Source organism: Strongylocentrotus purpuratus, unplaced genomic scaffold, assembly GCF_000002235.5.
Source record: "Strongylocentrotus purpuratus isolate Spur 01 unplaced genomic scaffold, Spur_5.0 spur5_scaffold_2, whole genome shotgun sequence".
NCBI lineage: Eukaryota > Metazoa > Echinodermata > Echinoidea > Camarodonta > Strongylocentrotidae > Strongylocentrotus > Strongylocentrotus purpuratus.
Genome location: NW_022145605.1, coordinates 31,591,820 through 31,608,807, shown reverse-complemented (window position 1 = coordinate 31,608,807; position 16,988 = coordinate 31,591,820). Strand labels below are relative to the sequence as shown.

General features: G+C 35.8%; 2 protein-coding genes across 2 annotated transcripts; both read right to left on the bottom strand.

The window, feature by feature from the left end:
* Positions 1-3,236: 3,236 nt before the first annotated feature.
* On the bottom strand, positions 3,237-11,719 carry LOC115918838 (protein C12orf4-like). The gene is made up of 11 exons (XM_030992206.1): positions 11,576-11,719; positions 11,085-11,184; positions 10,433-10,554; positions 9,580-9,677; positions 9,085-9,169; positions 8,373-8,494; positions 7,535-7,666; positions 6,729-6,812; positions 5,052-5,254; positions 3,877-4,002; positions 3,237-3,399 (listed from the first exon to the last, which is right to left on the bottom strand). Exons 1-11 carry the CDS (start codon positions 11,698-11,700, stop codon positions 3,292-3,294), a joined length of 1,305 nt encoding a protein of 434 aa, XP_030848066.1. The 5' UTR covers positions 11,701-11,719; the 3' UTR covers positions 3,237-3,291.
* Positions 11,720-11,941: 222 nt separating this feature from the next.
* On the bottom strand, positions 11,942-14,544 carry LOC115926812 (protein C12orf4 homolog). Its single transcript, XM_030992207.1, has 3 exons — positions 14,343-14,544; positions 12,734-12,882; positions 11,942-12,115 (listed from the first exon to the last, which is right to left on the bottom strand). The coding sequence occupies exons 1-3, from the start codon at positions 14,497-14,499 to the stop codon at positions 11,972-11,974; spliced, it is 450 nt and encodes a 149-aa protein (XP_030848067.1). The 5' UTR covers positions 14,500-14,544; the 3' UTR covers positions 11,942-11,971.
* Positions 14,545-16,988: the final 2,444 nt, after the last annotated feature.

Here is a 16,988-nt window from a genome sequence, read left to right as displayed (position 1 = left end):
TTAGACTTCACAGCGGGGTCACTGACAGGTGGCTGGCTATCTCATTAACTCAGCTCTCAACTAACATAAGAAAAATAGGATTATGGGGGACCAACAGGCACCGATTGGGGAAGTTTTCTATTTAGAGGGAGCAAGTAGCTACAAGTAGGACAGTGGGGCTTCAATAGAGAATGTTTATAAAATGGATTTCAAAGAACGGGGAATATTTTGTTTTAAGTGTCCGAATATCCAGAGGATCTTGTTTATTTTCTATGCATTTTCCTGTTTAACAAATTATTTTTAAAAAAGTATTAAAGACAGGAAAACGCATTGTTTGTATTTTGAAAACCACAGTATCAAGATAATGATTGTGCATAACACTAGTCTGAGTTTGATTAAAAACACAATTTCACAGTACATGAAAACTTAAGACTACATATTAAAGTACACTGTACTATTGCTGCATAAAATTAATGATCTTTTGGCAAGAATTTATAAAAAAAATAGTTGCATCTACTATTCTGATCATGTCATATGACTAAATGCAAACTCCAACTTAAAGTAGATATTCATTGATTTTAAAAACTAACTTTATTTTCATTATTGCAAAATTGAAACTTTGATTCGACAAGGTTATCAAAATCCAATACTTGGAAACATTCGAAGTAATGATTATTATAAATTACAAAACGCTTAAATACAGCCCCGGCATAGCACCTGAAGAGCTCTCCGAACGCTGCTGGGATGTGTGAGATCACAGTATGGACATGATTTGCACAAGCAGACGATGTCCCATGACATCTCAGACATTTTCAGAACCTGTGTTTTCATCTTCTCTTGAGTTCTTTCTCTTACTTCACTACCATCAGGCTAAATGTATAATCTATTGCCTCACTCTAAACCCCGCCCATGGTTTTATTTTGATGACAAATGCAGTGATACAAAAATAAAGGAATCTGTCGCTTGGAAATAAAATAAGACGGCATTGTATATTCAGCTGCACACATCGGGGTATGTTCAGCGTGTCAAGAGGGAACAAATGCCGTCCTTAATATCATTCCGGGGGTTTTTCAATTTGAAAGTCTGGTTTCTTTGATTGTTAATTAACCCCTATCCTGTGTATTTACAAGCAAAAGATTTTAGTTATCAGAATTGGGTCATATCCCCTGTTGAATGGTTTGACATACCATTACATTTATATACACTAAACTCATTATAATTTGACAAATAATAGCTTTGCGATTATGTTCATTCTTTATGGGATGTCGTCTGCTTGGGCAGTATTGGTCCATATAGTGACGTCATTAAAACATCGTTATTTTTCCGGCGAATCTCTTGTATACCCCAGCTGCTATGGAGGTGGTTGTATTCATATTTTTATAAATCACCTGATATGTAGTTGACCTAAAGCTTGTATGATGGCCATCTGTTAGCTTACCAGTTTCTAGTGATACATTAGTTGACATATTTGTGATTTTCTTTGAATTTCACCTTTAAAGCAAAAAGAAAATAACTGAATATTCAATTGAATTTCAATTTCTGTTCTGTATGCTCAATATATCAGCCTACACATTAAACTGGTTGTCTTTACTCATGGTACCCTCTATAAACAAGAAATTGGTGATTGTTACACCTGAGTACTATATGGAATTATGTATACATGGAATCCATCATCACAATCATCATTTATCAAAGTACTGATGTTCCCGCCATGATGACACTTCTCCCTCCATTTTTTCTTGTCTCAAGCATCCTCCTTATTTAGACCAACCTTACTGCTTTTTTTCTTCACCATATCTTTCCCTGAAACCTTTGGTTTTCCTTTCCCTCTTATGCCATCAACTTCCAGATCCCACTCTCTTTTCACATGTTCATGATCTTTTCTTATCAACATAAGACCAATTCATTTCAATCCACTTATTTGTCATTCACTTTCTCTTTGCAGTGGTGGCATGTGTAATATGTGGAGGTCCATTGATCTGGGAGATCATTCTAAGTGTGTCTTGGTCATTCTAGAGATATGTACCAGATATAATGATGAAAGATTTCAAGCTAGCTTTGTCCATCACTTTCTCCGAGGGGTTGTGGTATATGCTAGATCCACTGTTCAAGACATTCTAAGGATCATTCAAAGTCATTCTAGAGATTCAGAAACATACTCGAGGAGAAGTTTTGATGAGAGAGTTCAAGGTGGGTTTACAAATCACTTTCTCCTGGGGGCTCTTGTATGTGCTAGATCCAATCTTCAAGACATTCTAGAGACTTATTTACATACTCAAAGAGAAAATTTGAAAAGATATTTCAAGCCGCATTCATCCATCATTTTCTCTTGGTGGTAGTGGCATATGCTAGATCCACTCTTCAACACATTCTAAAGATCATTCCAAGTCATTCTAGAGATTCAGTTACATACTCTAGGAGGATATTTGATGAGACAGATCAAGCTGGATTTTTCTCTTGCGGCTGTGGTGTGAGTTAGATCCACTGTTCAAGACATTCTACAGATCATTCAAAGTCTTCTAGAGATGCATTTCAAGGGGAAGATTTGATGAGAGAGTTCAAGCTGGCTTTGTTCCATCACTTTCTCTTGGTGGTAGTGGCATGTTTAAGCTACATTGTACATGTAGATCCATCGTTCAAAACATTCTAAAGATCATTTGAAGTCATTCTAGAGATTCATTTACAAACTCAAGGAGAAGATTTGATGAGAGAGTTCAAAGTGGGTTTTTTAAATCACTTTCTCCTGGGGGTTGTGGTATGAGTTAGATCCACTGTTCAAGACATTCTAAAGATCATTCAAAGTCATTCTAGAGATTCAGTTACATACTCAAGTAGGAGATTTGATGAGAGAGCGTTCAAGGTGGGTTTACAAATCATTTTCTCCTGGCGATTGTGCTCATCCTAGAGATACATTTACATACTAAATGAAAAGATTTGAATGGATATTTCAAGCTGGATTTGTCCGTCACTTTCTCTTGGCGGTTGTGGTATATGCTAAATCCACTGTTCAACACATTCTAAAGATCATTCCAAGTCATTCTAGAGGAGGAGATTTGATGAGAGAGTTCAAGGTGGGCTTACAAATCACATAAGTCGATTCAACAACTGATGGTCGTTATTTTCCCACTTAAAGCCATTTTCAAGCCCTTGCGTTTTTGAGGGAAGTTCTACATTAGTATTGACCTTTAAATGCCGTTGGAACTTAAGCTTTTCATTTTTGGGGCCTGCAAATGGGACATAGTACCTTTGACGGACTACAAACAGATATACCAGGCAAGGTTTAGACGAGACATTTCAAGCTGGGTTTACAAATCACTTTCTCTTGGGGGTCGCTGTATGAGTAAGGTCCACTGTCCTGGACATCCTGAAGATCTGAGGTAGCATGGAGCTCAGCTGAGAGAACAGATCATCTGATATACCCTGAAGAGTAAAATGAAAAGAGCAATAAATAAACTATTTATTCATTCATACAGTTCTGTGAAAAGTAAAGGTAAAAAAAAAAAATTACAGGTGTTCAGGTCATCCGTGGTATCATTGTCTTAGTTCTTTATAATAAATTGTTGAAAAATATGTTTAAAGATACCCCTTTGGATGTCATTACAGGTTTGTTGCTGTTCATTTATCCATAAATAATATCCAAAAGTGAAGACTGATGATAATACATGTAGTTTAATAATATCCCACCAAAAATACACATGTCGTGTTGATTTTAAACAGTAATCTCAAGATCAAGAAGTTTGTGTGCAAAACTTCATAAATCTTTTAAAACTTATGTTGGACAGTGCTTTTCGGGATGCATATTTTTCGACAAATCCAAAGGAACAAAGGGACAGCCGGACCCACCCCAATCATAAAATGGAAATGATTCGCTTCATGAGTCGTTACAATATTACTTACCTTTGGTACAACAAACTGAATGGTTCTTGATTCGTTCCCTCCCCATGTGGCCATCTCCATCATGAAACCTTTCACACACTTGAAGACTAGTTCAGCTCGCTTAATACACCAAGGTATTGTCATTTCCTGTATTAAACAGATAGACCAACAAACAAACATGAATTGTCAGGCAAGTGCAAGTTAAAATGAGTGGGAACAGGATACAAAGTCTATGCACAGTACGAAAATAAATGCTTAGCTCAATATCGCTTTCTCCACTAGACTTTTATATTTCGTGTACTAGCTAGAAAAAGGCAGTAAAATAAACCTAGGTGGCTAGAAAATATTGGAAAATTTTGTATGCTAGTGCAGTTTTCACCTTCTCTTGTGGTTAATTTGAGCAAAACCTTGATTGTTTGTTTTCTATGTCACTCATTATATGCTAGTGTCATGTAACATGCAGGTTAATGAAATACCTTTGTATTATACATAAGAGCCATTGCTTGTGGCTCATTGAGAACAACTGACTGTAAACAAGAGGGTCAAACAAAATTCAAGACTGTTCCTTGCGTGTTAGCATGACTAAAATAGAATATAAACCTATAAAATAGAATATATTACAATCTATGAGCATTCATTTTAACATTTGAAGAATATATTTCACCCCAAGCATCAAAGGTATTTCATTCATTCATGCTCAAAATCTATAACGTAAGCTATGTCACAATTCATATTTGATCTGAACAAAGATCTCAGATAAAAAAGAATATAAACTTGTAAAATAGGAAAATATTACAATCTTTGAGACTTCATTTTACAGTTTAAAGAATATTTACCACCCCAAGCATGAAACGTATTTCATTCATTCACAACTTCTACAAAATTAGCTCATAGCTGCCAACATCTGAAATTTTCAATTAGTAATAAGGGTAAAATGGCAATCATGTGTGGTACGATTAACGATTATAAAACCGCAACCAAACAAGTATGCGATTGCGCAACTTTGTTCACTATTCAATATGTGCATCCTATATTTGCACCTATATTTGTAATTCTTGAAGGTGCATTCGTTAATTTGTACAAAAGGTCTGAAATTTGTAGTAATTTCGACTTTTTTGTAATAGCTGATAGCTATGTAAGCCTCGTCACAATTCATATTTGGGCCAAACAAAGATCTCAGATGTACGTAAACCCACCTCGTACATCTCATACATGAGGAACAATGGAAGCGTGATGGAGAGGATATCAAACTGAACGGCGTACTTCAAGATGTTCCGCAGCGCGAGGATGCAGCGGTGTCGGGAGTTGATGTCGCTGGATCGTAAGCTGTCGTCTGACACCAGATGAAAGATGATGTGACACTCGGCAAGATTGGAATGCCTTGTAACGTAGAAATCACCTGTCGGAAGAGAGGAAGTAACATTCTCTTTATTCTGACATTACTCATTGATATTACTGATATCGCTATATTTTGTAAAAGCCTACAATTTCTTCATATCCTTCTGCTAAATGTAGCATTTGTGTGATACCAGTTGCTTATTATCATGACAGCAACAACATCAACGAAAGATGGGAGTTGTTGCTACCTTGTTTGGCGTTCAACAATAAGGGATAGAGCAACGTCGATCTGGCGCTGCTCAGTGGCTGCCGGGCTCACGATCAATTGGGCAAAAAGAATTTCCGTTTCAGTTTAATAAAATTTGGAGTGGACTATTAGGCTATTATTATTATCATTATCTTGTCAAAGGATATTAGTGCCGCAGCAGGACTCAACCCATGAACCATGTACTGCGAGGTATCCACTGGACCACGGCACCACTCCATCTCTCCATTTATGCAATAATCTCATCAAATATCTGCTCAATGCACACGATGGCTATTCTAGAACTGTCGAACATAACAAAAAAAAGATTCCTGAAGTTACAAGAAGGGGAGCATTATGACCAAAACTTCTCAGAAAAGGTAGTTATTAACCCTATTTTAACTGGGCTATTTCAGACCAGGTTTTTACTGGGGGGGGGGGGGGGGGGTCAAATTGACCCCCCCCCTAAGATCTCGGCCGTTTCACCGCCGATCGCCACAAAAATTCGCATGCATGTCAAGTGAAGTGTATAGAATACTATGGTAATTTCAAATTTTTTTAAAATTCACTCATTTGCATATTTATGGTAATTTATGCAAATAAGGTCATCAAGTTCACATTTCTGCCCATAAATCATAGATTATTCATATTTAAGTATTCTTTTTCACTACATATATTTATTAGACCATTTGGAATAATAATACAACACAAAAAATTGGAAGAGCCAGATTATTCCTTATGTTATCTCTTGTTTTTATAATTTCTTATGTATTTCATTGTTTTTTTAACTTATGTATTTTATTGTTTTTGTTGTTTTATTTCATTTATAACTACAATTCAACTATTTTGACCCCAAAACAAACATCTAAACTTTAAACAAGACTGAATAACCAATGTTTTATCTATTTTTAGGAAAAATGACTTTTACATATGTTTTGTACACAAATCACGAAAATGAGCGATTTTCGGGCTGACATGCAAAGACAAAAGGTCACGTGACCTTGTAACCGTAGGTCCGATTTTCAAAAAAATTGTTTTAAAAGATGCGTAAGACTCGAAAGTAAAAAGTCATGAAAGGAAAATTTTATATCTGCCGCGGTTTCAGAGTAGTCGCGAAATTTCTACAGGGGGGGGTCACATTGACCCCCCCCCCCAGTTAACGTAGGGTTAAAGCAACAGAAAAAACGGGTAAGATCTATATATAATCAACTTATACAATTTTTTTCCACTGTGTGCCATATTCATCAATCTGTTCAAACATCTATTCTTAAAGTCATATATCATTTCTCACCTGTTCTGAGGTTTGTGGTGAGTTCACCATCTTCGTGTAATGATGTTGGTCTGCTACTCTCAGACCCACTGCTTGAACTGCTGTCTGTGAACACAATCATAATAAACCAACGTCTCTCAAATCAATGTTTGTACAGTGCTTCACTGAAGGACACAATTATTCAATCCTTTGTAAATTTGATGTGTTTTGTAACTCCAGAATGAAAGGTGGACTGGTCAAATAAGGGACTTTGTTGAATACTTTTAGATTGTAAGCTCTAATACATGTATGTCACATTCTCAAGAAACATAAATCAGGACAACTCAATTTTTCACTTACTTTAAAAAAAATCCCCAAACTTGGTTAGGGTATGATAACTTTAGTTTAAACTGTCCATGTACTTTCTCAGCAATCACCAAACTCATTGAATACAATTGGATTCTTGTTATTATTATTGTTTATGCTTATTATGTTGGTTGGTCTGTTTGTTTACCTGACTGCTATCAGAGAAAGCAGCTTGTGCTTTTAAGTAAACAACCAGGGGACCAACGGCTTTATTCCTCTTCGAGGGTTTTGGTAATGAGAATTGATGCCTTACCAAAGGGCAATAGCGCATCGACTTGGTTTCAAACCCTTGACCTCCCAGGTACGAGACACTGCTCAACCACTGAGCGATCACGCCTTCTCAATTGGATTTTGGTATACATGTAAATGGCATCATCTGTAGACCCCAGCCAAAGTTATCTCAGACATAGTACTAAACAGGTTAAAAGAAACAATCAATACATTGAAACATCCAAGGTACATGTAGAAGAGAGAGTACTTACCTCCGCCACTTAATTTCTTTTTGTCCTTGCGCCTTGCGTTGACCCTGAGGGCGCCCTGATGGATCACTCTGAGCTGGGTCTCTAGGTCCGGGAAATGGAAGTCTGTCGACTGCTGACACACCGTGGCAAAATCTACAAATAACACAAATATACATATAGAAATGTATATCGTACTGAAGAACAGAACAATGTATATCATCTGTATCATATTCAGCTTAAGGAGAGTAATAATAAATCTGAATGCTTCTATAGCATTACGGAAGCTAAATGGTGTGGCTGAAAATATTTATACAGTTATCTATCTGTCGATCTATCTATCTGTCTATATCTATATTTCTCTGTATTTCTGGTTTCGTCTTTCTCAATACATCTGTAGATATATATCTATTGACTTCAATTTTACCTAAAATTGACAAGAGACAAAATAGAGAACTAAAACTAAAACTTGTCAACGTAGTTCTTTACTATGTCTTCAGTCAATTTTGCATAATCATCCCTGTCGTAGAACTTCATCTTGTCTTTCAGTATACATATATACCCTGTATATCAATCAACATGTTTCTATCTTACAGTTACTGTATCTATCCATTTATATCACCCTTTTAATACCAGCATACGAGCTGATTAAATCATCTACGATCAGAACTACACCAGGGGGGCATTTCACATAGCCTTTTTTCAATGACAAATGACAAAGAAGCAAGGATTTCAGTAGCTTATAACAAAAACTGTCATTTTTTGCTGATGACAAGTTTTGTTAAATGGGGCCCTGATAAACTGGTTGAGTAGAGTAAAAAGAACTGTCTGAAATATAAATGTATAAATATATTTAACGTACCTCTTTTAATACCGGTATAAGAGCTGACCCTATCATCCACCATGAGCACCACCCCTGACAGATTGGTTGAGTATAGGGAAAGAGCTGTCTGCAGTCGCTGGGGTTGAGGTATCAAAATTCCCCTGTAAAAGCACAACAAACACAGTAGTTTAGAGCTGTTCAAACAGTTGTTTTCTTTTCTCAGTGCAGGATTTGAATCTATTTGAATATGATAACATAAACAGGGATAACATATGGAAAGAAAGTTCACTACAAGTTGTTATGAATTTCAACATTTTACACATTGGGACAATTAAGTACAAATATAAAAAAATGTCAAACAAATAACAAAAGTAAAACAATTCTATACGGTGCTAGCAGAGGATGAGGGAGGGGTACAGAGGCAGAGAGGAGGAAAATAAAGAAAAAGATACATACATAGGAAGCATAAGAGGAAAAGACAGGGGGGGGGGATTCAGAGTAAATATTGAAATATTTATCTTTTTTGCAGGAGGGGGGGGGGGGGGGGAGGAGGGGTACTTTGAAACATTTCAAAGTTGATCAGCTGGTAGATGAGAAGGAATAAAAGGAGTATTCCGAAAAGGCATTACAATTCTTTTTTTTTCTTTTTTTAAATTTTCATTTGGCATGACAGGCTTGATGAAGAATTGATGTATGAAACAGTTTTAAAAAAAAAACATAAACATCTAAATAACAAAAATCCATGTCTTACCCTTCTCTGTTAGGTTTATGCCTACCCAGATCCAAGACATCTATACTCATCAGTCGCAGGTTGTGCATGGTCTTCATTTGGGCACCTGAAAACAAAATAAATGGATAGAAAGGCTTGAATGTAGGAGCTGTCAATTTCCAGGAAAATGTATGTGAAAGGAAGTTTATCAACATTGTTCTACAGATGCCATCAAATAGAACAGGTATAAGAACTCTGATACTGTGTAGGGTTGTTGGAATTTACAAGCAAAATATACACTTATGTGTATATAATCCCACAATCTTAAAGCAAGGCTGCAATAGTTTGGCCAGGAGGGATAAGACATCCCTGCGTGGTCACCGGCAGGCGGTTATCTCATCAAATCAGCTCTCAATTAACATAAGAAAAATGGGATCATGGGGGACCAACGATCACCGATTAGGCATTGTTTGCTATATAGAGGGCGCAAGAAGCTATAAGTAGTGCAGTGGGGCTTTAAGGGTGTTAATATCTTACCTAGATGAATGGTGTAGCTCTCCTCCATCTTGGGTTGATCAGGAACGTTTTCTTCAGGTTCCACCGGCATCGACTCTGACAATGCTCTGATCCTACGACTGTACAGAGAACATGCAATAATACCACGCTTTTAGTAAAACAACTTTGGGGGTCAAAATCTAACGTCAATGAATTAGAGAACCTATCACTGCATGTCCAGAATTTCTTTTTCTTTTCTGTTCAAATGAATAGCATTTAGAACAATGGTTTGTAAGATGCCTTTTTCTTCTGAAATTTGCGCCAAAAGAAAAGAAAACTACATCAATATTGACTGTGCAGATGAAATCCATTGTCTTAGCAGTACAAATCTAAGTATTTTCCATGTTGGGAACTAAGACAATTAACCTATTAGGAACAAGGGGGCATACCAGTTCTCCGACATTCATGAAGCGCTGATTGCCAAAATGGCATCCTTTGGCTACCAGAACTTGGCAACTAGCTTCAGTTTGCTAGTACAAGCCTGAGGAAGGTGTTTGCACACTGAAACCATCACACAGGTAACCTACTAATATTTGGATGTGGCACAGAACCGTTTTACGATTATCCACACCCCCCTAATGAAATTTTTCAGCAGTCGTTTAGGGGCTTTCTATCTACATTTCGGATGTTTTCCTGAAAATGTCTCAAAACTCTCCTCTTTGACCATGATAAATACCAGATTCTTTGATAATTTTTATGTAAAGCGCTGTGAAGCAACAGTTGGTTTGTAAGAGCACTATAGAAATGACTTTATTGTATTGTATTGTACATTTACATTTGACTGTCTTTAGTTACCCAGGGTTAGTAATGTATAAGGAATGTCATGGGCTCTTACCTTACAGGTCCTTCTACACCGTTCCCCATGTCCTCATGTAAGTTCTTGATCCACTCGTGAAACTCCTCACGCTGAGAATCTTGAAGGTTGCGCAACTCGTTGTCCCATCTTGACTCCTCTCTCTAACGCACAATCACACAAATGAAAAAACATACATTGACACCAAAATACTAAGTGTCCAATCTTGCCTACCCTCGCTAAAAGACAAAATTCTGAACAAAGACACGCATCAAATCATTCATTGCCACATCAGGGCAGCGTTTCATGAAACCGTCATAAGTACAAGTTCACCGACATCCCATTGAAACGCGTGTATTAAGTTTAACACACGTTTCAATGAGATGTCGGTGAACTTGTACTTATGACGGTTTCGTGAAACGCTGCCCTAGCCTCCTCTTCCTAAAAGACAAATCACATCAAACAAATAATCAACACAGAAATGAACCCCAAATAGCAACCTTACTCTTCTATTAATACAAATGTATAAATGTACTGGTCCTTTTAATAAATGGTGCATAAAAGACTCACAATTATTAAGATCTTAAAATAATCTTAAAATAACAAAAGTGCAATTTTATATTTCACATATAACCTGAATTGAATTACTGCAAACAAATTATTGAATAAAAATCAATTTTAAATGACTACTTACTTGAGTGTTTTCAAAGTGGATGGCTGCAAGACGGTTGACGTGTAGATCATCATGGGTGATATCTAGATTCTTGACGGCTCTCTCCATCTCCTTTGCTTGTCTGCAATAAGATCGATGAATTTAATTTAATTTAATTTAATTTAATTTAATTTAATTTAATCTTGTATTCATCTCTTGATGCCCATGGCTGATATTAGTGGTGTGCATAAAAGGATAAATGTATAAAAACAAAAGCCAAAAGCCCGTTTCTAGTAAAAACATATCTTCAGCTTCAGTTTATAGTTTTTGTTAAACTTAGCAGGAATATTACTTCTCCATTCTAAATAGTGGCAAAAAGACATTGTATGCATTTCCAGTGTGTTTTGCAACATTTCAATGATAATAATATTAATAATAATGATTATTTAGATGTGATTAAATTGTGATTATCCCTTTTCACATCATGAGCAGAAAATTCACCAAATCTTGTAGAATTTAGTTGGTATACATACTTGTCTTGTAGCTTACGTAGAGCAGCATCTCTCTGCTTCACTATGTCTTCTACAGCCATTGAGTAGGTGTGTTCTAACTTAAAGATTGTCTCAAGAGCAGGAGAGTGTATGAGGGTATGAAACATCTCGCCAAACACAGCTTCATCTTTGGGTTTGGTGTTTGGTGCATGGCTTACACATTCCTATAAGAATACAAACACATAAAATATTGGTGTTTTAACAACACTACAGGAATAGCGTAGGTGTGTTCTAACTTAAAGATCGTCTCAAGAGCAGGAGAGTGTATGAGGGTATGAAACATCTCGCCAAACACAGCTTCATCTTTGGGTTTGGTGTTTGGTGCATGGCTTACACATTCCTATAAGAATACAAACACATAAAATATTGGTGTTTTAACTACACTACAGCCATTGAGTAGGTTTGTTCTAACTTCAACTTAAAGATCGTCTCAAGAGCAGGAGAGTGTATGAGGGTATGAAACATCTCGCCGAACACCGCTTCATCTTTAGGTTTGGTGTTTGGTGCATGGCTTACACATTCCTATAAGAATACAAACACATAAAATATTTTGTTTTAGCTACACTACAGCCATTGAGTAGGTGTGTTCTAACTTCAACTTCAAGATTGTCTCTAGAGCAGGGAGTGTATGAGGATAAATGTATGGAACATCTCTCCAAACACTGATTCATCTTTAGGTTTGTTCTATAAAAAAAACAGCACATAGACTGGTGTTATAACACTGCGAGCATGAAGAATATATGACACATGTATTTATGGGAAAGGTGTCTTGAGTTTAGCAGCAATGCCAAAGTTGAGGTAACATTATCGTGAAAGTTCTGCTCAATATCTTCATGTACCTCATTTACACTACACGCAATTAATAAATCAGTATGCAGGGAATAATTTTTCCTAAATTTTTTTATTAGCAATTTCAGCCGACGGATAAATATTTCAAATGAAATTCTGTACATCTCTATGAAAGAAAACTGCTACACAAAAGATATTTTGTATAGCAGTCATGCAAAAATGCATAGCAAATTGCGATGCGATACCAGGAAAATTATTCCCTGGTATGAATGTGTTATTGCCTTCTGTGTTAATTGGATTCATCTGCCCAAGACATCATTTTAGTAATGTTTGCTGATAATGATAACATACCTGTGTGAACGCCCTTGCCCATCTATCTGCAATGTTTCCTATCTCCTCATCACCACTGGACTGCAACACTCTGATAGCCTCCTCACCATTTTTATTGTGAAATGCTTCCGTTTCCTTGATAACAAATTTTTCCAGCTCTCGTGTTAGTTCTGAAATTATAATGATGAAAGGTTGATTATAATATGAGCAATGTATCCAGTATTCATGCAAGCTAAACTTTAGATCTTACCCATTTCCTAATCAGTCTGTAACACAAGAAAACTATTCATTAATCATTTACAGTAAAAAATATTCAAACAAATTAAAAATGTATAGGTTTTATTTTTGCCAATTTCTTGAATCTCTGTCTCTGTAGTGCATGGTTTCAAATTAAAATTTCAAGCCAAAGTCAGATGTAAATGAAAGTGTGCACATGCAGTTAGCGTAGATCTAGAGCTAGATGTACAGCCAGATCTAACATTACTCATGCCATGGCTCATAATATGCTAGATCTACTCTTTGTCAATCAACTTCACAACAAAACTTTTGATCAATTGGGCAAAAAGAATTTCCATTTTTGGTTTAATAAAATTTGGAGTGGACATTAAATGATTATTATTATTATTATTATTATTATCCTAATTTATAATAAAACCATCAAGACTATTATGGATTGCACTGAGTGACTAACCTGTACCTGTGCGGTCATTGATCTGCTCAACTAACTTACTATATGTATGGGAACAACTTTAGAATACCCCACCACTAAAATGGACAAAACGTTTGTAGGGTACCAAATACCAATGAAGCTAAATCTCGAGACTTAAGCTTGATAAGTAACCCTAAACCTAATCCTAACTCTAACCCCTAACCCTAGGTCTTTGACGTTTAGATCTATGTAGACTCATTAACCCTAAAAAAAGAAGAAAAAATAGGCCCAGAATTTCAACATTCAAAACGTCTCTATAACTTGAAGTCTAGCCCAGGCTACTCCTTAGGGTCTAGATCTAGACATCAACATCATCATCAACAGTATACGGAAGAAAAGCTAGTCCTGTTGGTCTTCTGGTCGCTACTTCTTTATGAATTATGGTTCTGAATATAGTCTAGTACAGACGAAAACAACTTTGACTGAAAAGCATGGGCGCTTGTTCAGAAAGTGGAAACCTATCCAAAATTTGACCCGTAACTCCAGCGTGGAGATACCCAACTAAAACATGCCCAAAATGAAGTAAATATTCATTAAATGTCCAAATAAAGATCATGAGTTAAAAATCGTTAGACCTAGCTAGATCTAGACCTAGGCCTAGACTAGACTAGACCTAGACTGTCTAGATCTATGTTTAGACTATTACCTGTTTCGTGTCAATTTTCTTGTAAATGTTATTTTTGGAGTATTTTTCAGATGCATAGATCTATGTAGCCTACATGTTTATTTCCTGAACTCTATCTTAATGAAAAAATATCACACAAACTCCCACGGTGGCCTTTTGTATAGATAAGATTTAATTTCTAAACAAAATTTATGCAAGAAAATCACCAATCTTGACTTAGGTTCTATATTACTAACGCAGATTTGAGCTAGTGGGACTGGATTGGACATTGTTGGGTAAATCAACGATCAACTCACCTTCTTCGACGAAACAGGGAAGATTGTGTGCACTGATCAACCGTCCAACAAATTCTTCAGCTGAGATATTCAGAGGTATAGTTATTGGAACAGCTAACTTTGTCAAATATTCCTTGGTTTTGAAGGAATACGTAAATTCTTTCTGGACGGAATCCATTTCAGTCGATTTTGTTTTCTTACCGGTATCGATAGACAGGGAATCGCGATACCGGTGGGTGTGTCCTCTTCATGTTTTTGTGTGTGTTTTTTTTTCCTTCTTTTTCCGTATGTTCGTTTGTTTGTTAGTTTTTAGTCTGTCTTTAACATATGTTCCAATTCATGGGTGTTAGATGCTAAAGGTGTTTATTTTCTTATATATATTCAATATGTTAATTTGAAGTAATATCTTAAAATACACTTAACTGTAATGATCTTGAATTTGTTTATATGAGTTGTATGTCACGTAGACCTACCTTCAATTACATTATATAATTATCAATGTTTGTTGAATGTTTACCAAATATTTATTGATGTAACACCTGTGAATGATGGAAATAAAAAATAAAAAATAATTATTAAAAAAAAAGGTCCCGGCCGGTGACTGAGCAATACGAAAATAAGTTGGTCAGTCATCCGGCTAGCTGCGCTAAAGATTGTATACACTGATTTATTGTACCACTTGGACAATAATGCATAATAATGTGCGTCTTTGTATAAATTTTAAAACAAAGTGATTCTTTAGATGTTATCAATTTGCCTAATTTAAGCAAATTTACGTAATTTTTGTTCTTTTCAGAAATGAAATACTGTATGTTCGAGTGTTTAGTTTAGGGCCTGACCACTCTTTGCTGAGTTATGTGAACTCTGTCCTGAAAGGTTGTTCAAGATACATATTATGGTGATAAGAAGAAAAGAGGAAAAAAGAGAAGGAGGAGAAGAAACTTACTTTATATAGGGAAGAGATTAAATATCACTTCCGTGCCAAAATATGTATTTTTGTTAAACATTTTATTCATCAAATTAAAAGGTGAATCAAATTTATATGATACACAAACATAATAAACCCGGTTACAAAAATTATTTGGTCAACCCTTTAGAAAATGGCATAGAACTGTATAAATATTGTTATAGTTTTTCAATTCAAATTTAAAAAGTGTTACTTGTGTTGTGATTAAAAAATATCAATAGGCCTAGCATTTAACAAAATATGTTTCTTATCAATTTTGTGTAATATCGAAGAAATATTAAAGCTCTGTAATCGATTCCTAATATGTAACTGATAGATAAATAATAAGAGGAAGACAAAAATTCGACCTGGTCAAGATAATTCTCAAACTATGTTCATTAATCCGATTAAACCTTTTGAAATTCTAGAAATTGTTCATAATTTGGATAGCAGTAAAAGTCCTGGAGACGATGATATAAACACATGTGTTATAAAAAGGCGATTGTTTTTTGGCACAGCCTTTATGTAATATTTTTAATATGTCTATTCAAGCAGGTATATTTCCCAGTAGTATGAAAATCGCTAAAGTTATACCATTTTTTAAGAAAGGAAAGAAAGAGCTTTTGACGAATTATCGACCAATATTAGTACTATCTATTTTCTCCAAAATATTCGAAAGTAAATGTACAGTCGTTTGGTAAATTTCTTGCATAAACATGATATTTTATATTCCAAGCAATTCGGAGTTTTTCATCATATATGGCTTGACTTGAACTCACAAATAATATCTCTGAAGCTTTTGAAAGTGATAAGTGCATTATAGGTTTATTCTTAGAGTCGAAAGCATTCGATTGTGTTGATCATCAAATTTTAATTCAAAAAATGAAAGACTATGTTGTTCGTGGTACAGCTTTAAATTGGTTCGAGCGTTACATACATGACAGAGTGCCAGTGGCGTACGCAGGATTTTTTCAAGGGGGGGGGGGGGGGGGGGGGTGGGGGTTTAACATTTTGAAATCGGGCTAAAAAATTTGCAACGACTCAGCCCGCCGCTGAATAAGCGGGGGGGGGGGGGGGTAAGACAAAACAAAACAACACAAAAAATCCACAAAAAAGGGGGGGGGGGTGCTCAAAAATACACACATTAAAACAAATTAAAAGGGGGGGGGGGGTTAACCCCCAACCCTCTCCCCCCCCCCCCCCCCTGCTTACGCGCCTGCAGAGTGCAGTATTTTTCTATTAATAATAAATCCTCCGTTACCAAGTATATAATCATCGGTGTTCCATAAGGGTCTGCGTGAGGGCCTTTACTTTTTATTCTATACATAAATGATATACAGTTTGTGAGCAAAATTTTACATGCAATTATTTACGCCGATGATACTAGCTTATTTTTACCAGGAGACAATGTTGATTATTTATGAAACACTCTGCACACTGATATAAAAAAAAATTCTGGTTGGCTTGCATCTAACAAATTGAAAATTAATCTTGTCAAAACATGTTGTATGCTTTTTCAACCCAAGAATAAAAATATTAAAATAACTGATATAAATGTATTTATTGGCAATTGCCAAATTCCATCTTTACATTTTACTAATTTCTTAGGGGTTGTTTTGGATGATAAATTAAGTTGGACAAATCATATTACTGAGACAGCATGCAAAATATCAAATGTCATTGGTGCGTTAAATCGTTTAAAGAAGGTTTTACTTCACCAT